This window comes from Phaseolus vulgaris, chromosome 9 (assembly GCF_051622355.1).
Source record: "Phaseolus vulgaris cultivar YP4 chromosome 9, ASM5162235v1, whole genome shotgun sequence".
Taxonomy (NCBI): domain Eukaryota; kingdom Viridiplantae; phylum Streptophyta; class Magnoliopsida; order Fabales; family Fabaceae; genus Phaseolus; species Phaseolus vulgaris.
In genome coordinates this window covers 12,048,992-12,074,368 of record NC_143506.1, presented here as the reverse complement: position 1 = coordinate 12,074,368, position 25,377 = coordinate 12,048,992, and the positions used below count along the sequence as shown (strand labels likewise).

The 25,377-nt window shown below is 31.6% G+C and overlaps 2 protein-coding genes and 1 long non-coding RNA gene across 4 annotated transcripts; all 3 read left to right on the top strand.

Annotated features, from left to right (window-relative positions):
* Positions 1-269: 269 nt before the first annotated feature.
* Positions 270-4,372, top strand: LOC137820477 (Ribonuclease P protein subunit P38-like protein). Of its 2 annotated transcripts, XM_068624593.2 has the most exons (5): positions 270-488; positions 599-1,031; positions 1,296-2,476; positions 2,574-3,481; positions 3,717-4,372. In XM_068624593.2, exons 3-5 carry the CDS (start codon positions 1,330-1,332, stop codon positions 4,059-4,061), a joined length of 2,400 nt encoding a protein of 799 aa, XP_068480694.1. In that variant the 5' UTR covers positions 270-488; positions 599-1,031; positions 1,296-1,329; the 3' UTR covers positions 4,062-4,372. The 2 variants fall into 2 exon arrangements, with proteins under 2 accessions (XP_068480694.1, XP_068480695.1); XM_068624594.2 differs by having other exon boundaries at positions 358-1,031; positions 1,302-2,476.
* Positions 4,373-13,101: 8,729 nt separating this feature from the next.
* Positions 13,102-14,374, top strand: LOC137821973 (uncharacterized). The gene is made up of 3 exons (XR_011082900.2): positions 13,102-13,192; positions 13,344-13,418; positions 14,196-14,374. It is a non-coding gene; the product is annotated as an uncharacterized LOC137821973 (long non-coding RNA).
* Positions 14,375-23,323: 8,949 nt separating this feature from the next.
* Positions 23,324-25,332, top strand: LOC137821902 (uncharacterized protein At4g00950). Its single transcript, XM_068626698.2, has 2 exons — positions 23,324-24,098; positions 25,138-25,332. The coding sequence occupies exons 1-2, from the start codon at positions 23,553-23,555 to the stop codon at positions 25,228-25,230; spliced, it is 639 nt and encodes a 212-aa protein (XP_068482799.1). The 5' UTR covers positions 23,324-23,552; the 3' UTR covers positions 25,231-25,332.
* Positions 25,333-25,377: the final 45 nt, after the last annotated feature.

Here is a 25,377-nt window from a genome sequence, read left to right as displayed (position 1 = left end):
GCTTGGAGTTTGAGAAATATATGTACTGAGGGCGACATATATATTTTTGCCCCACAACCATGAAGGATCTGAGATTGTAGAATTGGTGGAGAAGATAACTTGTGAAGGTATTATATTTATATGGATGCAAACAATTGGGCAGTAATCGTAGGATTAATTAACGGATAAGATAAGTGGGTGGTCCCGGTGAAGATATTAATTGCCTTGTTTGTATTCTTGTTTTTATACTATATAGTACCAATCACCACAGGGACCAATTTTTCAAAATTGGGTAAACAACGTTACAAGCCAACCCCTTCTTCTTCATCTCAACTTGTGTTACTTACTTGTATACTTATTATATGAAGAAGTGAAATTGGAAAGGAAAATATACTTCATGTACTGTTTATGATAACTTATTTATATAAATTTTTTTATACCCTGATGAAACTCTGGTCTTGAAAGACTATTATTTATTATTATTGAGTATTTTGATCATCAATGGACAGGTAAGCAAGTCTGATTTTGTTGAATATTCCACAGGCAAATTGATTTTAGATATCTATTCTTTTTGTTGCTGAGTTTCTCTCTCTTGCAATTAATGGTGACAACCATCCAGGAATCTAGTGCTTTTTGGTTGCTAAAATGGTTAAGGGCTTAGGCAAAGAGAAAGGAGGGTGAAGAGTGGGGGGTTGGTGGTGGTAGGAGAAGAAAGGGGAATTAAAATAAAAAGAAAGGGAGGAGCATGTGGGGTTGATATAGGGCAGTGTTTCACTGAAAACCAGGGTGCACAATTCATAGTTTTCTTTCTATTGAGTGTAGAGTGGTAGAGTGCCCTTTTTCAACCGAATGTGCAGTGTTACACGTGCAAGAGACCATCTTTTATGCATTTCCATGGTCCTTTTTTGGAAGATACCTTTCACATCAGTTACGTGAGATTTGCTGTTTGGTGTGACGGGTGGAGTTAAATCGTCCGTTGGGATGCTTTTTCCCTAGCTGCAGTTTCTGCTTCATTGCCTTGTTTTTTCCCTGGAAGTTGCAGCAGTGGAAGTGTAAGTTGTTGAATGTTTTTTAAGGATACTGTTGCTTTAGTCACATTCTGCACCCATCAATTTCACCGGGTATTGCTGTTCCTCAATTATTGCACTGCCAATGTACTAAGCCTAGTTGGTTCCCAATTATTGAATCATTTCGTGATCTGTTTAATCAGAAGTGGGTCTCTGTTTTTCCCATATATGTGGTCTGAATCATGTGAGTTGTAAGGTAATGTGGGACTTCAAGTTTGCTGGTTTTGTTTTTTAACTTTTGGTTTTCAGTTGCAGAGGTGCCAGAGAATCCGATCTCACAGGAATGGGTGAGAAGGAAATTTCTGTTTTGGATAGAGTTGGGTGTGACAACAAGAGTGACACTGAAAGCATGTATCCCACGTATTTTGGTGTTTCTTGTGCATTCTTTGCGATCCAAGTTCTCACAGAAGTACCACAAGTTGAAATCGAAAGATGGTCTAAAATCCGCGACACCATGCTTCAAGGGAGTGCTCAGCTCTTGGGGTTGGCCGTGTGGAGGCTTCAAAAGGGAATGCCAGATGCGGGAGAGTGCCGACTCAAAAGTGCTGAGAGAGAGATTGAGAATCTGAAAAGGATGAGGCACGAGGATGCCAAGGCCAATGAGAAAGTTGTGGGAATCTTTGCAGCACAAGAGCAAAGCTGGTTGAGTGAAAGGAGAAGACTCCGCCAGCAGATTGGGGCTCTACTGAGTGAGTTGAGAGTTTTTGAGAGAAACAAGGATGCTGCTATTTGTGAATTGAATCAGAAATTGAAGGACATGGAGGGTTTGGTGGAGTCAAGAGAGAAGGAGATGGATCAAGAGGAGCAGAAGAGGAAGGAGCTAGAAGAAAAGCTGAACAAGGTTGAGAGGGATGCAGAAGAAATGAGAGAATCTTCTAGGCGTGAAGCTCAAGAGCATTCTTCTGATCTAAGGAAGCACAAAACTGCTTTCATTGAACTGGTGTCAAACCAAAGACAGCTGGAGGCTGAACTTGGTCGCGCAGTTAAGCAAGTGGAAGCTACTAGACAAGAACTTGCTTCTGTAGTGGAGAAGAAGGAGGAATCAGATTTGATGGTCCAGAAGTTGTCTTTGGAGATTTCAAAATTTCACAAAGATTTGGAACAGAAGGATAAAATTTTGTCAGCTATGTTGAGGAAGTCTAAACTGGACACTGCAGAGAAGCAAATGCTGTTAAAGGAGGTTAAGTTATCGAAAGCTAGGAGGAAGCAAGCTGAGCAGGAGACACAACGATGGAAAGCAGTTTCAGAAGGAAAACATGAAAGACATTCCTTAAAAAGCATGTTGGTGAACTTGAGTTCAAGGATGGATGTTTTCCCTAGTGCTAGAGGTATGCAGCATAGTTCCACAGGGTCCTCACACATTGCAAACGAACCAGACCAACCTTCTCCCTTTCCTGATCACTATTCGCAGCAAAGAATTGGAGACCTGTGTAAGAATAAATTCTTCAAAGTTCTATTGTATCTCATTTTATTTGTTGCTAGTATACAGAGTTTCCTTGACCCCTTCTCCCATTATTTGGTGTTCAGCCATTCCTGCTAATGCTAAACGTTTGGAAGATTGGATGCGAGCTGAGGCAGAAAGGTACGCAACCTTGATTAAACAGCGGCATCATTTGGAGCTAGATGCTTTTGCTGAACAAATGCAACTCAAAGACGAGAAAGTAGAGGCGTTTCGCTGGCAGTTGTTGAGAACAGAATTAGAAATGAAACAGATGCAGGCACATATGGAGGAGCTGGTCAAGGATGTGACACAGCTAAGACATGACAAGATGAGATTGGAGACCTTACTGTTGGAGAGAGAACATGAACTGACTTCCCTGCAAGAGAAATTTGTATCAAAATTGAGGCCCTTTAAAAGTAACTCAAATTTCCCTCCACAATCTTCAGAACTAGCCGAAGATGCTGTCTGGTCAAAAGTCAAGGTTGTCAAGAGAAAGCCAGGTGAAAAAGTGCTAGAAATGATGGAAACTTCAGTTGAGGAAGATTGTGAGAAGGAAGTACGCTGTCTGCCCGATGATCAGCTTAACAGAGCTAGTTTACTGGTTCAATCTCCAGAAAATGAGATTGAAGAAGAAGAAAAAGTTTCTTGGGAGGATAGTCCTACTCCTATTCAAAACCAATGTCCAAATAAAGTAGAAGCTGATGCTTCTGAAAAGATGGCATCTACCAGCCAGATCCCCAGTACAACAAAACAGCCCCTATGGAAGATGGATCTACATGCTCTTGGAATATCTTACAAGATCAAGAGGCTGAAGCAGCAACTTGTTCTTGTTGAAAGGTTAACAGGAAAGCAAGCGAATGAGGAACAAGCAGAAATTACTGATGATAGCAAAGTTGGTATGAAGGCCTATCTGTCCTTGACTACTTTGCTGAATAAGCAAGTTGGAAGATATCAAACCCTCCAAGAGAAGACAGATGATCTTTGCAAACGGATGGTAAGCACTAATTCTATGTAGTTCTATTTTTGTTTTTGTTTTAACAATACAATCCATTGCCTGACAACATGCTCAGAATATCCATGTGAACATTTTTGGCATCTTTTTGAAACCCGTTTATGACATAGAAAAATGGAGCAATGAAGCATTAACTGCTATCTAAATTCTAGTGTCCAACTCCATTTGGCATTGCAAAGTTGAGCATGAATCAATCATTTCTTGCACATGATTTCAGCACGGGAATGAGCTCTATGCAAACCGTGGAGATGTGAATGGTGCAAGAGCAAAGGAGAAGACATCAACACTGGAACACTTCCTAGAGGAGACATTTCAATTACAGAGATACATAGTTGCAACAGGACAAAAATGGATGGAAATTCAATCCAAGATTGTTTCTGGCTTTGTTGGAGTGGCTGAAGAGATGCAGAAAAGTTCTGGCATTGACATGAACCGGTTTGCCGACAGTATTAGAAATCTGTTCCATGAAGTTCAAAGAGGTCTAGAAGTTAGGACGGCAAGAATTATAGGAGACCTTGAGGGAACACTAGCTCGTGAAGGAATGACATGTTTTAGAAGATAGCAACCAATTCCTGTGGCTTAGGAATGACCTTCATGTGTTTATTTGTCTATACTATACCTATTACTCTACTTAATAACACCAATTTGTATATGGATTTCACACAAAGATTCCAATGGAATTCAAACTTCCATCATTTTTCCTGTCTCCTTAGTTGACTTGAACCAACTCATAGTCCCACCTTGTTAAAACTTCACAGGGCATACCATACCCCAACCAACAAAAACCCAATCTAAACTTCACCTCAGCCTTAAATTATTTGTTGTTTGTTAGGTTGGATAAATTAATGAAGATTTTAGTGCATTCTTGTTTTATTCCAAAATTTTCATATTCCCATTTATAACACACTCCACCAAATATACCTACCTATAATAATTATGTCGCTCAGATTTTTAAATAATCTGTTTTGAAATTATAATTTTTTTTTAGCATTTTCACTTTCAAAGTACAGTGAATGAAATACTGGAATGTCATGACATTATGATCTTTCTGAATAATTAACTTTTTTTAGGTAGATCTGTGTGGGACATGTGATTGGTGATAATTAATTTTCTTTGAAAATATGATTGAACATTTTCAATAAAAAATTATTTTTTCCATAGATCTAACTAGACTTATTTATATATATATATATATATATATATATATATATATATATATATATATATATATATATATATATATATACACATAATGCTTCTTTAAAGTTTACAACAATTTCTTTTATAAAATGCATCACATAATGATTGTAACAATACATAATGCCCATACGTGTATAATTTTTTATTTTATTTTTAATAATATTTTGAAATCATAATATAAAATTTGTAATGAAAATACTGATATAAAAAATAAAATAAAATAAAAATATGGCAGAATAAATAAAGAAAACAGAAAATAAAGAAACACATTAGATTAAAAATAATTACTCACTTTTTAGGTATAATTAAGTTGTAAGTATTTACAATGGTTGATTTATATATATAATTTTCTAAACAACATAATTTTAAGTACACTATATTATAAATAATATATTCAATCATTTTATTTTTATATAATAAATAAAATTACATAAAAGAGATAATATAGAAAGAGAAGAATGATATGCAATTAAAAGAAACACCTCAAGCGGTATGAGTTTAATTTACTCTTCCACTCATAAGTCTCTGTCCCCACTTCTCATTTCTAATCACAGTTTTTTTTAATTAAACTTTGGTAATCACATGAGTTTTGATTAGACTACGTGAAATATCTTCATTTTGTTGAAATAATATTTCATCAAATAAATAAGGTGGGTATATGATGCCTGAGTGAGTGATGTAACAATCTCTCTCTCTCTAAGTTGAGTGAACAAGTCTCATACATCTAGCTTTCAAATTGAAAAAGTAGAAGAAAAGCATAAAAGCAAAAAAATAACAGCAAAAGTGTAAGCACCAAAAAAAAACTCATTGTCTATAAAAATCAGTTTCATTTTGAGTGGTGTAAGTGTGGAAAAGACGTCTTCAGTACAACATACTAATCCAATCCTTTATTGGGCCACTAAATAAACCCTAAAAGTTATCCTTTTGGGTTCCCTAACCATCCATATTGGCAAAAATTCTCCCTTCATCACCTCCATACATTCTTCATATTAATGTGAAAAGTTGTTCTTCATATTAATTGTCTGTGAAAATTTGTTTTTAAGTATCTTTTAAAAATTTAAATAACCTTAAATAAAGGATAATAGTATATTTTTAAATAACCTCATTTGTATCATCTACATGTACCTTTTTTCTAGTCGCATATCTCTCTTTCAGCCGTAACACTTATATTCGTCTTCAATTGTAATGTTTGAGAGAGCAGTTTCATCGTTAGAGTGTGTGAGAAAGTTGACGAGAAAATTCAATGCATTAGACGTTTCCTAGTGTAAAAATATTGTTAATTTTGTACTTCATTCTTGTATCTCACTGATTTTTTTTCTAGGTTTTATGGCTTTCAAAATAAGAAAAAAAATAAGCAACAAAAAACGTAACCATCACTAATAAAAACACTACAAAATTTACATCAATCACCAACATTTACCACCATTTACCATAAAAAAAAAACACTACAAACAAAAAGTCACCACTTAAAATAAATTAATTATAATATAATTTGGCTCCATATATACAACCAGTATCGTTCATCTTACACTTCAAATAAAAAATTGAGGCTATTAATATATTTTGTATAATTTTCTCAAGCCGTTTTAAGGCTGGACAAGCTATTTATCAGATACATTAATTCACCAATAAATATGAGGTGGACATTTCAGAAGTAGGCAAGTGTTTGGTATAAGTTGATTTTCCCTTTCACTTAAGTAGGTTGCTTCAAGAGAAAAAACATAAAAGGAAATGAATATTGGATTAGCATTAAGTTCAAAATAACTTAAACAAATCTACTTTTATTTTTTTTCCTGTTTAAGTGGCTTATCACTTCAACTAAATCTGCTTTTTTTCCTTTATCATCTTTACATACCATGTTTCTCTGCTTTTAGTGTCGCACTACGAAGGGAAAAAGAAGCAATAATAATTTTGAGAGGAAAGAAAAGCGAAAAAAAAGAAAGAAACAAGAAAATAGCATAGAATTTAAGTAGTGGATGCTTTGGAATTTAGACAATTTATTATTCTCCTCCACCAACTCGACTAGAGCTTCTTTCATATTTTTGTTATAGTACAAAGCTTTCTCAGCTCATGATAAATATATGAATGAGAGAGTTACGTAAATCCTAAACCTATATTCAAACACTATTTTTAGTGGCTCTCTCATTCATACTATACCACTGTCAAAACGTGGTTACAATCACCATTTGAAAATGTTTCAGCTTTATAAATTTAAATATTATAATCCTCACAATCTTTGATTTCCGTAAAGAATTTATTTATTGTTATTTCATAGGTTAAGTAAAAGGTTAATAATATATTATCTAACAGACTTTATTTATTTAATGTATACAAGAAAATTAAATAATAATTAAATTTAAAAATAAAAAATAATTAAATATTAATTAAATTAAATATTATTTAAGAGACTACAAAATTATTGGTATATTTCTATTATAAATAAATAAAATTATAATTTTTTAAAATTAGTATCTAAATTAACTACTAAAATTTTTTAGCTACTAATATTTTAGATTCTAAATTAATTTCTACAATACTAATTATTGAGACTAATTTAAAAATATAAAATGGTTAGTAACTAAAACCATAACAGATAATAGTTAAATAAAATACTAATTTAGACACTACTTTATAAATTTTTATTAATAATAGAAATTATTTTAAATATTAATAATTTATTCAGTTTATAAAATATTTTTAATTTAATAAATAATTTTGTTTATTTATAAAATTAATTTTTATTTAATAATTTTTTTTATAGTGATTTTACTTTTTATTTAATGAATCATCTATTCATCTTTTAATGCATTTTAACTAATAATAATATAAGATAAAAAAAAATATTGCTAATATTCAACCAGGGAGATATATTTTTTACGCGTATTTACTACTAATATATTAAATAATATATTTTCTAATATAGTATTGCTTATTGAACAAACTATAAAAAAAAAAAAAAACATAAGTTCACTTTTCAAATGCATTATTTTTTATTTTCATTTTACAATCTTAATTTATTATAAAGTCTATTCATAAAATAGTATTAATTCATATCCATCGTAATTGAGTTGGATAATCTATACTTTTATTTATTTTTTTTTATAAAAAAAACATAAAATACTATTAGTTTTTCGTAAAAATTAGTGTAAAATCATTGAACTATTAACAATTTGAATCATGCTTATCACTTAACAAAAATATCTCTAAATTATTAGTGTCAATTAATAACTATTAATTAAATTATTTAACTTATGATAATTTCTAGAATAAATTTAAATTTATAATAGTATTAGTTAAAACTAACCAATACAATTATTTTTTATGCATAGGACTACTGGTAATATTAAAAAAATATAATGTATATTGTAATGGATGCACTGGTAAATAACTTTGGGATTTGAATACTTATTATTATTATTTCTTACCCTATTTCAAGTACTAAGAATCTGAATCTGCGAATAGCCTGTGAAAATTCCTAAGACTTGTGCCGACACTGTACATGACTGTATGGAAAATTTAGATCATAATTTTAATCAGAATCGCAAGTTAAATGTTTTGGAGTTCTAAAATTTCTGGCATAGGAACTTTTCAAATCATAAAAGCATGCATGCATGCATGAGATTGGAAGACAGTGGTGACGATGGAGTTGGTTGTCACAGTCACCATGAATGAATGGGCATGTTCCCTATCGGTGCAACAGTTTCTAGCACAAGTTGTTGTGCTTTGGTTCTAGCCATTAAGTTCTGAGGAAGATTAAAGATGTTGTAGTTTCCGTTTACTTTTCAAGAAGCCCTGAATTTGGCCTTCAACTGATAAGGTAGCCTCATGCCATAACTTGTCGGTGCTATATCATAGCATTAATATTTTGAACTTGCTAAAAAATCAAACAATAAACCAAACTCAAAGAGGAAATTCACTGTATAAATTGTTGTCAGATTTATTACGATGGAGAGAGATTAGAAAACGAAAGCTTCCTGCACTGCTACATCATGTATCTTCAATAACCATCACTATACTGTTCTACAAATATATATATATATATATATATATATATATATATATATATATATATATATATATGCATACGTTACATCTTCATTACTTCATTTGACTTCAATTTTTCAGTGTATGGAATACGTATATGGATCAGTAAGGAAGTGATTGTTAGTATAACATGGCACACTGTTAGTATAAATCCATTGTATATATATGGTTTAATTTCCATTAGATAAATATGTTGGGAAATTCAGAATTAATGTGTAAATACAAAATAGGTATTTATGGAAGGAATAAACAAATAACAGAAAATATAACAAAATAAAATAATGACACTAAGAATTTTTACCGTGAAATTCCTTCAACTTAGAAATAAAAATTCACCGGACCTCGTCGAGAAATATGCTTTCATTATAAAAGTATGATTACAATATTTGTTTCTTTTCACTTTGTGAGGATAACACTCAATTCTATCTACTTTTTTTTTTCTCTATGTTGCTCTTCTTACTTGCTTTATTTTTTCTCTTTCCCAGAAGTTCCTTTTATAAAGAGAATGAAAGACTTCTTCATAAATAGATTAATGCTCATTATATTTTCAAAAGAGAATTACAATTTACAAAAAAAATAAAAAATATTAAATGGTCATCATTGAATATATTTAATGGATCAATTACCAATATTCATTGATCATAATCTCCCATTAAATTAAGGAGGGATTCTTAACAAAAGACTATGTCATTAATGAAAGTTTTTTTAACATTATTAACCCATTAGTATATGAAAATTAAGTTCCTATGGAATAAGAATTTAACACGTCTTAATGTTAATTATGAAATGTTGTTAAGGGTAATTTTTAAATAGATTAAGCAATGATAAAAAATTAATCTTATGGTTGACATTTACTTAGATTTAAAAAAATATCTTATACACCAAAGTTAACCTGTAAATAACTTACTTTAAAGTATATAAATCTTTTATAAATTAAAAATCTCACCTACACTGGACTACTAGAAAATTATTAAATAAATATTAATTTAAAAAATAAATAATAAATTTTTATTATATTAAATAAATTAAATACTATAATTTTATAATTTTTTTAGTTTAAAATATCATTTTAAAACAAAAAAAAATTAAAATAATATATTTGTATATATACACATATTTTAATAATTTTTTTGGAACAAATTCTAACATAATACTAATAATCGAATTAATTCTAGATACTAAAAAAACTGTTGATATCTAAATTAGTTTTTATTATTCATAAATAGTTTTTAAATTGATATATAATTAACTATATAAGTTTAAACTATCAATTATTTAGATTTTTGGTCATTAATTAAATAATAATTTAAAAACTATTTATAAATAATAAAAACTAATTTAGATACTAATAACATTTTTAGTATTTAATTTAATAATTATTCTTGGTCTCTAAAAATTGGTTTCTATATTTTCTTATAGTAAGATTAGATCATTTCATAATATATAAGTGAGTGCAAACCTCATTTTATAAGTTATGATTTTATAAGATTGAGTTAAACGACTCCAGTTCCTAATAATATGAAATTAGATTCATTTAGAGTTAATATTAACTAGAGTTTATCGACAACGAACTTTTATAATAAGTAAGTTGATGACACTTATAAAGTTGAATTAGACTTAAAGTCTAATTTTTAATATTATATACTTAATTTATTTATTATTTATTATGAACTTTATTTTGATTAAAATTAATTAATATTTATCTTAGTCTTCAATATGTAACCCTCACAATAATAACTAAGCGTATTACAAGCAATGTATTTATCTTACTAATAGTCAACATCACAAGTTCATGTGATTTTTTTACTAATCACTACAAGAAAATCATGAAATAGAAATCAATTTTTAGAAACCAAAATAATTAGTTGCAATAGTAACTAAATTAGAGACCATTTTAGAAACTAAAACAAAAATTGATTTCTAAATTAGTTTCTATTGTTGTTAAATAGTTTCAAAATTGGTATCTAATTAACAACCAAGGTTTTAACTACCAATTATTTAGTTTCTAAATTTGGGGTCTAAAATCTTGGTTGCTAATTAGATACCAATTTAGAAACTATTTAACAATAATATAAACTAATTTCGAAACCAATTTTTGTTTTAGTTTATAAAATGGTCTCTAATTTAGTTACTATTGTAACTAATTATTTTGATATTTAAAAATTGGTTTATATTTGAATGAATTGGGTAATCCAACACCGTGTCTTCCTTTTATAAGATTGTGAAAACGTGTTCCATTTTTTTTCTTCTCAAATTTATTTCCATGTTTTACAGTCACTAAAAGAGACTCTTAGGAAGAGGATGCGTAAATTTGAAAAGTGAATTCGAGTCTCAAATCCTCGTAAGTAACAATGATTGAGATCATTGAGTGAAAAATATTTTTTCTTCTTTATCTTCTGATTCTTGGTTTTGTAAGATTGTGATTTTGTATTTGGTTTAGCATTATAAACAACTAAACATATAAGACTATAATAGACTTTATGTATGAGATTTTTTTTTTCAATTTTTTTTTTCGTGAGATTACCTTACATTTGATTTCCTTTTATGACCAATTTTAAATTGTATTCTACTTAATGGATTATTGATGACCATTCATAGTCAATTAGTGGGAAAAATTAGAAATGTCAATGAAAAGTAAAAAGTTGGAGAGGTTTTATAATATCAAAAGAGGAATATTCTGAAAGAAAGATAAATTCTCCCTCATTTGTGTGTTTTTTTTAAAAGTGCTTGCATGATCTGATAAAAATGTATTTAATTTCTTAATTTGTATACACAACTTATGTATAGTTTTCTTTTTGTATAAAAACTATTCTCTTTGGCAGTAAAAAAGACTAATGACCAACCAGGAAAATTTATCTGGAAAAAAATATTATTTATTGATGGTGCATATGACACCTGATATAAGAGATTATTGGATTTTTCAGGAAAACTTTGCATTATTATTTAAAAATAAGGTTGAATAGTTAAATATAAGGGAAATATTAATCCTTACATAATTGAATATTTATTGGCATGAATTTAATTATTACCTTTCTTCACTCTTGATATCTTTATTTAGATTTGCTAATAATGAATCTTTTCTTGTGTGAATTCAATTTCACCTTTTAGATTACTCTAAATAATAAGATTTAGACTAGCTAGAGAGCATGAAATTCTTTCAAATGTGGTAACAATTATTTGTTCTCTATGGGTTGACATTGACATTTAAAACTCTTTGATTCGATTAAGCCTACTCTATTGTATTTGTCAAGCTTTTGGCACCATTTAGTGGGAAACAAGTATAGCAATATCAGAGGGGGGAGGGAATCCTATTATACTCTAAATAATGATTCCATTTCACTTTATTTATTCTTATAGTTACTAGTATTTGTATGCTAATTCATTCTCAATTTTCTCCCTTATTATTTGCACTCCAAGAAAATTCTAAAATAGAAATCGTTTCTATTATTGTTAAATGATTTCTAAATTATTATCTAATTTATTATCAAGGTTTTTGCTACCAAATTTAGAATTTAAATAATTGGTAGTTAAAACCTAATTAGTTATTTAAAAGCTATTTAACAATAATAGAAACTAATTTAGAAATCAATTTTTTTAGTCTCTCCAATTGGTTTCTATTTCATAGTTTTCTTGTAGTGTTGGACCAGATCATGCTCTTGCTCTTTTTTAAAAAATTACTAAAACCACATCACTTTACACTTTAAAAATTATTAAATTAAAATTAATTTTTAAAAAAATAATAATTAATTATTATATTAACTAAATTATATATTAAAAAATTATTAATATTTAAAATATTTTTTATTATTAATAAAACTTCTAAATTAATTTCTAAATTGTTATCTAATGAGCGACTAATTAATAAATTCAATATTAATTTAAAAACTACTTTAATATATCAACAATTTTTTAGTCTATAAAATAATATAATTTAATTGATATAATATTTTTTTTTTTAAATTAAAACTTCTTATTTAATGATTCATTAATGTTAATTCCTACTATATATAAAAAAAATAACACAATACTAAAAATAAAAAGCTTATAATAAAAAAGAAATATAACAAAAAATTACATTATACCATAAAATGGAATAATAAAATCAATTTAAAAAATTGATATATTTTAAAATAATAAAACTCCATAAAAAGATTTTTTTTGGCCATCGCATGGGAACCATAGTTACAATAATAAACTATCAAAAGATAACAAATAAAAAAAACAAAATTAGTAATGTAAGAGCACTTTTTTTAAAAAACAAGACAACAACCCCTGCACGTGCACGCATATTTTTCTTTCCTTCCCTATCTCCATTTCTCTCTCTCTCCATATTCTTTTCTCTCTCTCTTAATTTTCTCTCCCAATCTTCATCTATTTTAGAATCTGATCGGACCACATTGTAGCTGGCAAGTTAAGGAACATTTCTACCCGATCAGATTTTTAAACAGAGTAAGTTCATTTTTGTTCTAAAGTTCCTTTGTTCTCTATTTTTCCTTAGAATTTAGTCATCAATCTTAGTGGGGACAGTTGAGAAGTTTAATCCTCTCAACTTATTCTATTATATACTAAATTTTTGTTCTGTTTGGATAATTTGCATTAGACCCGTAAATCTTGAAGCTTATCCAAACGGTGGGGAATAAAATTCTAGAAGTTGCTTGGAAAGCAAGCAATTGAGGTAAGGGAAGCTAAATTTAATTTTTAATAGCACCCTAGGATAAAAGATCTGAATGCGAAAGGGACGTGGTCCCAATATTCAATTTTCTCTTGCAGGAATGTTGTGTGTTCATATATTGGGTTGTTTGTTTGTATATTATTTAAATTTGTAAAAATATTATATTTTGATGATTTAGTATTAAAGTGTTATTTTTTTCATGTCAAATAGACTTTTGAATATTGTGGATCAATTTTTTGAATGATATTGTATGACAGAATGGTATGGAATTGAATTCATACATTTGGGATAATGTATGGACAGATGTTTGTTGTGTATTAAGTATTGATGCCTATGTGGTAACAGAGATCTCTGAGCTTCACTGATGATCTAAGTCACACAGACTAAGATATCAGGTGGTGAGAAGCTGATGGGGGAGTTCATGCACACCGTGACATATGAGATGCACAGCTTGGGTTGTATTGAACTTACCCTGATCCTTTTTGTTGGATTCGCTGGTAATCTTTGGATCAGGTGTTAATCTCTGGTAGGACTTACTTAATACGGGTCTTCCGGAAGACGTTGTTTGTTGAATATTCTGGATGTGTAGATCCATGTGAGATCTATGTGATTGATTTATGTTGTAATTTGAAGACGATTGAATAATTGAGAAATTGGCCATGTAATTTGATTTTCTCTTTTAATTTAATTTCGTATATTATAAAATTTTATTTTCACTAGCTTACCCTTGCTTTTTGTGTTGTGTTTAAACTGCGATGACTGTACTATGTGCACGAGCAGATGACCATACAGGTGCAGGAAAGCCTTAGAGGTTTCAGAGTTTTATTTTGAGCTATGGATATGTAAATATTTGTATTTCTATAAATCCTAATCATGTATTAGGAATGTTTTGAAAAACTCCAAGTTTGTATAGAAATACGTAGAACTTGTATTGTAATAGTTAGATGTTATTTTCTGGGGTGTTACATTTAATGGTATCAGAGCGGTTCATCCTTAGGATAACCTGAGGGTAGTGGGTTTATTCTGTTTCTCCTGCGTGTAGATTTTTGTTTAAGTCTAGCCTCAAGACTTAGTTAAAAGTTTCTAATAAGATGTTTGACAAAGTTGATTTCTTGAAATCTTGTTTGTGTTTGAGTCAAATAAATTTAATTGTTATGAATAAAGATGAAAGTATTAAGAATGAAAAGAATCTTGATAGAGTGGTGAGGGTGCACACTCATGACTGGATCAAGATTATTTTCTATCTTAATTCTAAGTAGCTAAAGTATATTTTAGAGATAAGTTTTGATTGGTTTTGTATCTATTTTGTGTGATTATTTCTTTTAAGTCAATTTGTATTAAAGATGTAGTTGGAAATTTTTAGTAATTTTGAACCCAATTATTTATGTGCTTAGTAGATAGCATGTAGGCCACCTACTCCTCCACCAGTAGATATGCCCAACTTAGCTCGGGCAGTAGAGATGATGGCAATAACCTTGCAACAACAGAGTGCTACTATGGCACAACAACATCAGGCCGCCCTTCATCAATTAGGAAAAACTAGATTAGCAGTTGAAGCATCTCAGCTTCATCAACAACCCCATACCTTTAGTTTGGAGGATTTTCTGAGACATAATCCACCCAAATTTAATGGCAAGGTAAATCCGGATGGAGCAGACCAGTGGGTGAGAGACATAGAAAGAATCTTTGAAGCTACTCAATGCCCTGAAGAGAGAAAGTTATCCTATGCCATTTATGTACTAACTGAAGAAGCTGAATTCTGATGAAGCAAATGATGGAAGACAGAGGAGAAGATGCCACTTGGGAGAACTTCAAAGTAAGATTCCTGGAGGAATATTTTTCCTGATAGTGACAGGTATGCAAAAGAAATAGAATTCATGCAGCTGGAACAAGGAAATATTTCAGTCACTGAATATGCTACTAGGTTCAAACACCTAGCTAGATTTTACACCCAGACCATGACTGAGGCTTGGAGATGTAGAAAATTTGAGTTTGGGTTGAAGCAAGAGCTTAAAGAAGTGGTGATTCATATGTCCGTTAGAGATTTCCCTACTCTAGTGGAGAAAGCAAAAGTAGTGGAGAGTTTGAAAAATAGTAGCAGACTTGCTAAGCCTCAAGTGGGAGGACCTTCTAAAAGCATGCCTAAATATGAAGATAGAAAGAAACCTTATTTCAGACCTCAATTTTATAGTAGTGGAAGACCCAGTTCTCAATCACCACCTAGTTTCAAATGTTTTAGATGCGGTGGGCCACATGTTGTTAGATTTTGCCCTCATTCAGTGTCAAATGTGACATGTGATAGATGTCACAAGTATGGTCATGCAACAAAAGACTGTCGTGTCCAATTGGGAGCTCCAAATTCTGGTGGAGTGCATCAAGTACAACAAAATAGTAATAAAAAACCCAAAGCTGCTGGCAGAGTTTTTGCTATTAGTGGAGCTAAAGCTTCACAGTCTGATAGCCTTGTTAGAGGTATTTGTTCTATCCTTGGAACACAGTTATCTGTATTGTTTGATATTGGGGCAACCCATTCTTTTATATATTTTGATTGTGCTAAGAAGCTTAAGTTGTCAGTCCGAGAATTAGAAATTTAGTTGGTGGTATCTACAGCAACAGAAGGTATTATAGTAACCTCTTCCATGTGTGTTGAGTGTCCAGTAATTATAGATGGGTGGAGATACAAAATCAACATGATTTGTATACCTCTAAAAGATTTGGAGGTTATATTGGGAATGAATTGGTTGTCTGCTAATCATATCCTTATAGATTGTGGTCGAAAGAAGTTAATTTTCCCTGGATTAGAAGGAATGCAGGTTATCTCAGCTCATCAGTTTGAGAGAGAGATACAAAAAGGTGCATAATGTTTTATGCTTTTGGCTTGTTCTATAGTTACTGATAAAGTACAAAAGGATATGTTTGTAGTTTAGGAGTTTATGGATGTATTTCCTAATGATATTCCTAGACTTCCACCTAAAAGAGAGATAGACTTTGCAATAGACTTGATTCCTGGAGCAGGCCCTATGTCAATTTCTCCATACTGAATGGCACCAGCAGAGTTAGCTGAATTGAAGAAACAACTAGAAGACTTATTGGAGAAGCAATTCATTCGACCTAGTGTTTCTCCATGGGGAGCTCCAGTGCTATTAGTGAAGAAGAAGGATGGTTTGTCACGTCTATGCATAGATTATAGACAATTAAACAAGTTAACAATAAAGAATAAATATCCTCTTCCTAGAATTGATGACCTGATGGATCAGTTGCATGGGGCAGTTGTCTTTTCTAAAATAGATTTGCACTCAGGTTATCGCCAAATTTTAGTGAAAGCGGAAGATGTTCAGAAGACTGCTTTTAGATCAAGGTATAGTCACTATGAATTTCTGTGATGCTTCATATCAGGGATTGGGTTGTGTTTTGATGCAGAATAAGAAAGTTGTTGCCTACGCTTCTCGTCAGTTAAAGGTGCATGAAAGAAATTATCCAACTCATGATCTAGAATTGGCAGCAGTTGTCTTTGCTTTAAAAATATGGAGACATTTTCTTTACGGAATTAGTTTTAATGTGTTCAGTGATCATAAAAGCTTGAAGTATTTGTTTGATCAGAAGGAATTAAATATGAGGCAGAGGAGATGGATTGAATTTTTAAAAGACTATGATTTTCAGCTAATATATCATCTTGGGAAGGCAAATGTTGTTGCAGATGCGTTGATTCGTAAAAAAAATACAAATGTCGTCCCTTATGATTAGAGAGCTAGCATTGATTGAAGATTTTAGGAGTATGAATTTGGAGGTTTCCATGTCTTCAAATTGCATTAGTTGTAATACACTTGTTATAACTAATGAATTTTTGGAGAAGGTGAAGGAGAAGCAGTTGGAAGATTCAAAATTGAAGAACTTCATGGATTTATTAAATACTAACAAAGCTAAAGACTTCTCTTTAGGAGTGGGTGGTATTTTGAGATTCAAAAATAGAATATGCATACCAGAGGATAATGAACTAAAGCAAACAGTATTATCTGATAAAAGCAAACTCAGTTTATATCCAGGAATGACCAAGATGTATCAAGATCTCAAGAAGTCTTATTGGTGGCATGGCATGAAGAATGATGTAGCTAAGTTTGTAGTTGCTTGCTTGACTTGTCAGAAATCAAAGATTGAACATCAACGACCTGGAGGCATGTTAACCCAGTTAGACATTCCAGTGTGGAAGTGGGATGGTATCTAAATGGATTTTGTTACCCACTTACCACGTACTTTGCGGAAGCATGACTCTGTTTGGGTCATAGTGGACAGGTTGACAAAGACAACACACTTCCTACCTATGGATTTGAGAATCTCTATGCGAAAGTTGGCCCAAATTTACATAGATGAAATAGTCAGATTTCATGGTGTACCCACCAGCATAGTTTTTGATAGAGATCCTAGATTCACCCCCAGATTCTGGCAAACACTTCAAGAAGCTTTGGGGACTAAACTCAGACTTAGTTCAACATACCATCCTCAGATTGATGGACAATCAGAGAGAACTATCCAGTCCTTAGAGGAATTGCTTAGGACTTGTGTGTTAGATCATTTGGGCAGTTGGGATGAAATTCTACCTTTTGTAGAGTTCACTTACAATAACTGTTACCAAGCTAGCATAGGAATGGCTCCTTTCGAGGCATTGTATGGAAGAAAGTGCATGACACTTTTGTGCTGGTTTCAGGATGGTGAGAGTGTATTAATTGGACCAGAATTAGTACAACAAACCAATGAGAAAGTCAAAATGATTCACGAAAGATTGAAAACATCTCTTAGCAGACAAAAATCTTATGCAGATCAAAGAAGAAGACCTTTAGAATTCTCTGCGGGTGAGCATGTCTTTTTGAGAGTTACACCGTTCACTAGTGTAGGAAGAGCACTCAAATCCAAGAAATTGACTCCTAAGTTCATAAGACCTTATCAAAATCTCCGAAGAATAGACCATGTGGCTTATGAAATTGCTTTGCCTCCTCCTTTAGCTAACATTCACAATATTTTCCATGTATCCCAGCTAAGAAAGTATGTACCTGATCCCAACCACATTCTAGAGTCTGATTTAATCCAGGTGAAAGAAAATTTGTCATTTGAAGTGTAGCCAATCAAAATTTTAGATTCACAAGTGAAACAACTTCGTGGAAAAAGTATTCCCATGGTGAAAGTATTGTGGGATCTCATCTCTAGAGACTCCACTTGGGAAAATGAAGAGGAGATACGAGCATCATACCCTAGTCTCTTTATTGGTAAGTTCATTTTCGAGGACAAAAATTTTTGTAGTTGGAGATAATGTAAGAGCACTTTTTTTAAAAAACAAAACAGCAACCCTCTGCAACCCCCTGCACCTGCACGCATATTTTTCTTTTCTTCCCTATCTTCATTTCTCTCTCTCTCCATATTCTCTTCTCTCCCTCTCTCTTAATTTTCTCTCCCAATCTTCATCTATTTTAGAATCTGATCGGACCACGGTGTAGCTGGCAAGTTAAGGAACATTTCTACCCGATCAGATTTTTAAACAAAGTAAGTTCATTTTTGCTCTAAAGTTCCTTTGTTCTCTATTTTTCCTTAGGATTTAGTCATCAATCTTGGTGGGGTCAGTTGAGAAGTTTAATCCTCTCAACTTATTCTATTATATACTAAATTTTTGTTCTGTTTGGATAATTTGCATTAGACCCGTAAATCTTGAAGCTTATCCAAACGGTGGGGAATAAAATTCTAGAAGTTGCTTGGAAAGCAAGCAATTGAGGTAAGAGAAGCTAAATTTAATTTTTAATAGCACCCTAGGATAAAAGATCTGAATGCGGAAGGGACGTGGTCCCAAAATTCAATTTTCTCTTGCATGAATGTTGTGTGTTTATATATTGGGTTGTTTGTTTGTATATTATTTAAATTTGTAAAAATATTATATTTTGATGATTTAGTATTAAAGTGTTATTTTTTTCATGTCAAATAGACTTTTGAATATTGTGGATCAATTTTTTGAATGATATTGTATGACAGAATGGTATGAAATTGAATTCATACATTTGGGATAATGTATGGACTGATGTTTGTTGTGTATTAAGTATTGATGCCTATGTGGTAACAGAGATCTCCGAGCTTCACTAATGATCTAAGTCACATAGACTAAGATATCAAGTGGTGAGAAGCTGATGGGGAAGTTCATGCACACCGTGACATATGAGATGCACGGCTTGGGTTGTATTGAACTTACCCTGATCCTTTATGTTGGATTCGCTGGTAATCTTTGGATCAGGTGTTAATCGCTGGTAGGACTTACTTAATACGGGTCTTCCGGAAGACGTTGTTTGTTAAATATTCTGGATGTGTAGATCCATGTGAGATTTATGTGATTGATTTATGTTGTAATTTGAAGACGATTGAATAATTGAGAAATTGGCCATGTAATTTGATTTTCTCTTTTAATTTAATTTCGTATATTATAAAATTTTATTTTCACTAGCTTACCCTTGCTTTTTGTGTTGTGTTTAAACTGCGATGACTGTACTATGTACACGAGCAGATGGCCATACAGGTGCAGGAAAGCCGAGGTTTCAAAGTTTTATTTTGAGCTATGAATATGTAAATATTTGTATTTCTATAAATCATAATCATTTTTTAGGAATGTTTTGAAAAACTCCAAATTTGTATAGAAATACATAGAACTTGTATTGTAATAGTTAGATGTTATTTTCTGGGGTGTTACAAGTAAAATGGTCTTTCTATATAAATAGATAGAAAAAAAAGAAAAAAAAAAGTTAATCTCATCATGGAATCTTTATTTTCTCATTGTTGTTGTGATCATGTGTAGGATCAATTCGCACTAATTGATGTGAAATTTATAAAACGAAAATCTCAATAACTTTGTTATACAAAAAATATTTTTAATTAATTGAAAACTTGTATAAATTAAAATCAGTTTTAAAAAAATAAAATAAAATCATGTTTATAATTTTTTATATAATTTTAAAATTATTTTGCTTATTTTAGAAGATAATACATGTTTCTTAATATATATAAATAAATAATGGTGGTAAACAACATGGAGTGAAAAAGACCTAGTATTAGTGCGTTGGTATTCTCTTATCCCTTCCTTTTGTTTCCTTTTCAACTTTTATGAGCTGGAACTTTTTTTTTTGTCGGATCCAACTTGTTTTCCTAGTTGGCTAGTGTTTATGTTACGTACCTTCCATCAATTCTTTTTGTAACATACATGCCTTTTAATTATTTTATAATTTACGATCTATAGAAACGTATTTTTGCATTATGCTCAATAATTTAAAATTTATTTTATCCTTTTTTATATATATAAAAAAAAAACACATGCCTTGTGTTCAGAACTTGGCATATGGATACGACTCTCTTCGTGCAATGTTTCAAATATTTTCCTTGATATCCCAAAGCTTATTCATGAAGCAAGTAAATTATTTAGAAAATTACCTTAAAAGATTCTGGGATCAACAATAACAAATTCAAAACTCCTTTACATCCCTCAAATCGAATTAATAATTTGCATAAATTTTATTTTATTCTTCTTTTTTCTTTCATCAATGTTTTTTTTTTTAATTTCTACTTCATCATAAAGGCATGTACTTTTCTTTGACTCCCTAGTGGCCATTTTATTTGGCAAGCTTCTGTCATAATAATTGCACTCAGTCTGCATGCACATTAAGAATAAAACTGTTGTGTTTTAAAATGTATAAAATAAAATTGTTCACTTCTCTTCCTTCTAACTCGAAAAAATATAAAAGTGGAACTTCTATTTAGATTCTTAGTATATGCTAATAAACAATATATTTCCCTTCTTAATTAGTTTTGCTCTTTTAGTTTTATACTTTTAACAAATTTTAGCCAATAATAAAATATGCATCGAGGAAGTATGTCACTCACGTTGAAATATTTTATGAATTAGCTTATTGAAAAAGTTAAAAACGTGCGAATAAGTGTAATAAAAAATTATTCCTCCAACCTTCTTTTGGAACAATTGATATTTTTTTTTTCTTTTTCGGATCACCAAATTCAACTTAGCGTTAAAGCTATTTTATTATCTATATTATTGCATAAAAAATGTTTATATTTATCATTTGCTCTCCAAATTGGATCAAGAAGATGTATTTGTACAAAATGATTTGAACCAACGTGTTTAAGATGTATCTGAATTGAAAAAAAAAAAGTTTAAGTCGCGCCGAAAATTCAAATCTTTGTGCCGAAATAAGTTCCCCAACAAGACTGAAACCCTATAGAAAAAATGAGTATCTAACCAAGCTATTTCAATGTTTAAACCGGTAAATATTTCACTAGAATTGAACCCACATTATACTTATATAAACATAAACATAGTACTCTCAAACAAAATATTCTCATTGTTTGTGTAGAACAAAAATAAATTTTTACTTATTGATTAAATTTGATCTTGAGTTTTGAAACATCTTATATTCTAAGATTGTTATAACTGTTCTGTATCAATTTGTATCACTTATATCCTAGCTGAAAGCTAGGAAAGGTTTTCTGGTTTTTGATTGGAACAGGATACTATGGTTTGCATGGAGAGAATGGTACAAGATGGGGAAACTATGGTTAATTGTTATGCTGGAAGGTGTGTACTAATACAAGGAACAGCTTGTGGAGATCATGCACAAAGGACTAACGCATTGCTGCTGTCTTTATTCTTGGTGTGGCTGGTATGGGGGAATGGTGTTGTCAAAGGTTATTCTGCTGCACGAAATTCTAAGTAGCCAAATACAATTTGTGTTTTTAGTGCAGACCTTGAGCTACTATTATTTTGGTTTATTGCGGATGTTGATAATAGTATTAGGAAAAACTGGTACAGAATTTACCTGTGTACACCAGTTTGGAATCATTAGTTGTAGGTTTTTGACATCTAAAGTTTCAGAACCTTTGGGTAATTGATTTTGCTCAATACCACAAGGAATGGAACTTTGTGATTGTGTATACGGGTTGGGTTATCCCTGAAGTAACCCTCTAATTTAATTTATTCATTGCTGATCAAAAAAAATTTCAATTTTGTTACGGTTCTTGCAAGGCCAAGTTCCTCTTATAGTAACTTCTTATGTTTTCATCTTTTCGTCCTTCCGGCTTCTAGGCTTACTGATTTTTTGTTTGTACTTTCCTTCTCTGATATGAGCAGGAGGGGTACCTGCGAAGGCGCTATGACGTTCAAGTTAGTCCGAATACAATATGCCGATGAGTTAAGAATAAAAGATTATCTTTGAGCTGGGTTGTTATTTATAACTTTGGGATGTGGCTTAACTGTTATGGGTCTGTTCTTGAATTCAGACGAGGGCCCAATTGTGTCTTAATCATTAATTTATAATTAAACTGGTTTAATAACAGTTAATCATGAATTTATTGTCTGTTCTTATGTTCATTCAGTCTTATCAACCATTCGATCATTCGGCCTCTCAGCCGTTCGGTAGTACAATTAGAAAATTTAAATGTGAGTTTAAATCTATAAATAATATATTAAAAAAATAATCAAAAACTCATTACTTTAATATTTTATCTAGGTTTCACTATGATTTTATTAATATCAATATCTTAGGAATATAAATTTTTATAATTACAAATATGAATGTGAGTGTTTTAAGTGTTGTGAATAATTTTTTAATTAAATTATTTATAATATTTAATTCCATTTTGTAATGTTAATTATTAAGTCGAATTATTTAAATAGGGAAAATTATGTAATGATGTGAGTATGGTGAATTATGAAGTGATAGAGTGAAGATTTAGTGGTACCTGCGGTTACCCTATAATTGGGGGTAGAGTGGAGTGTGACTATTTTCTTTCTACATTTCTATCTTTAGTACCAAAAGTCCTCAACTAAGTCGCAAACCAAACACACGTAATTTATGTCATCTCCATGACTTTTCAAAGGACCTGATGATACTTCTTTTACTTCTCCATAACAACCACAATGCACTCATTCACCTCCTCTTCTCTCTCTCTCTCTCTCTACCAATTAAATCACTGACACGTTTCCATCTCTATAAAACCACACCCACCCAGTTCACTATCTCATCATGAGCTGCCCCTACCACCACGCTACTTGGTTAGCTCCACCGATTCAGTCTTAGAGAGAGAGAGAATCAAGAACAACAACCAATGATGGAGTCAGACTCAGAGAACAAGTTTTATCATGTTCACGAACCAACCTACACCCCGACAAAGCTCCCTCTCTTAATCTCACGGCCAAGCATGGCGGCGGAGACTCCTCCTCCACTGTCGCCGCCGCAGACCACGATTTCGGTTCCTTTCAAGTGGGAGGAAGCACCGGGGAAGCCCAGACATTACCACACCGAATCGGAGCCGGACAACAGTGTTAAAAAAACCTTGGAACTGCCTCCGAGGTTGTTGTTTTTGTTGGACACCAACGTTGACGGGCCTTCCCCTACAACCGTGTTGGATGGGCCTTACGTGGGCCGAGCCATGTCCTTCACCACCTCCTACAGAACTTCCAGGGGCTACTGGAATTCCAACTTTGGGTCCTCCAGGTGGAACGGTTACAAGAAGATTACCACCGACGACGCTGAGGGCACTTTTGACTTTTCACCTCACTCTTCTTCTACTACAATGCCTAATGTGAACATCACAAGGGTTCCCAGAAGAGGATCCTTCTGGACTGTATCCAAGCAAAGGTCACACTTGTGGGTAAGTCATACTCTAAAATCAACAAACGCTTCGTATTTACAACTATTTTCTTCATTTATTCACTGTATGATAATGGATTATCGTCATAAATTTTTAAAGAATTTAAACAACTTATCGTTGTACAATTCACATTTTTTAGTAGCTTAAAGTATCATGAGAAAATGATGTTGTCCAAATCATGCATAGATAAAGCAGAGCCAGCTAAGGTATTAGGTATGCATTATGATTTTTCTTGGACAAAAGTGATGTTTGACTAAGACTATAATATTGCTCTTTGCTTTAATCATATTATCTGGGTGGATTATAACGCCACCGAAATTATAATAAAAAACTTATATGTACTATTGTGCTTTATTTTCTTTGTAAAAAAAGTTACTGATTTCGTTTTTTAAGAGGACTTTCCGTCTTTGATTTTTTCTTAAGCTAAGTCGACCCTACACTTACGCAAGAATGGAAAGATTTGGTTACTTTTTGTGAGTCCAGAAATTAAAACAGTCAAACGATAACAACATCTTGGTATCCAAAGCTGGACTTTCACTCCCTGGCTAAAGAAAAAACACCCACTAAAAAACCTATATGTTTTGCATTTTCTTGAACTAAAAACACCTAAAATAAGTTTAATTATTACAGCTCACAGATAATAAAGTTATTTATACGTTCAGATATTCCTGCTAGTTGCGATTGAGAAATGCTTGTTGGGTTTTGGAAAAAAACAAAAGACATTTTTGAGAAGTTCCCCATCATAATATTTTTTAGATCTCGCAAATCATACAAGTCAATGATGAAAGGTGATATTGAAGGAGAAGATTTGAAAAGGACACTGTTTTTCTCTTGGTTGAAATGTTGTACATTAGTCAGACTTATGAACATAAATTTTTGCATAATTGATTCGTCAATTTCCTACCAATAAAAATAGTGAGTGATTCATGGTTGGGTGGATTTTTTTGCCTGCACCGTTTGGGTATTTAATCCTTCCCTGTGGCAATGACTTGGTTAGGTTCATATCTCATCATCTAATTATACTTTTTTACAACTGCAGGCAAGCATTTATGAAAGCTTTAAGCAAGTGGTCCCATGGAAACGCAAGCACCCAACGCAGAAAAAATGTGCTTCCAAATTTGACACTGTTTGATCTTTTAGATTTTTACTCTTGTCAAATGGAGTTCTTTCACAAATTATTTCCTTCTCACAAAAGATGTCATTCAGTATATAAATAAAAAAAAAATATTTTACACGTCGCAGTCCTCTCCTATCTCGTAGCGTAGCGTAGCATAGGGTC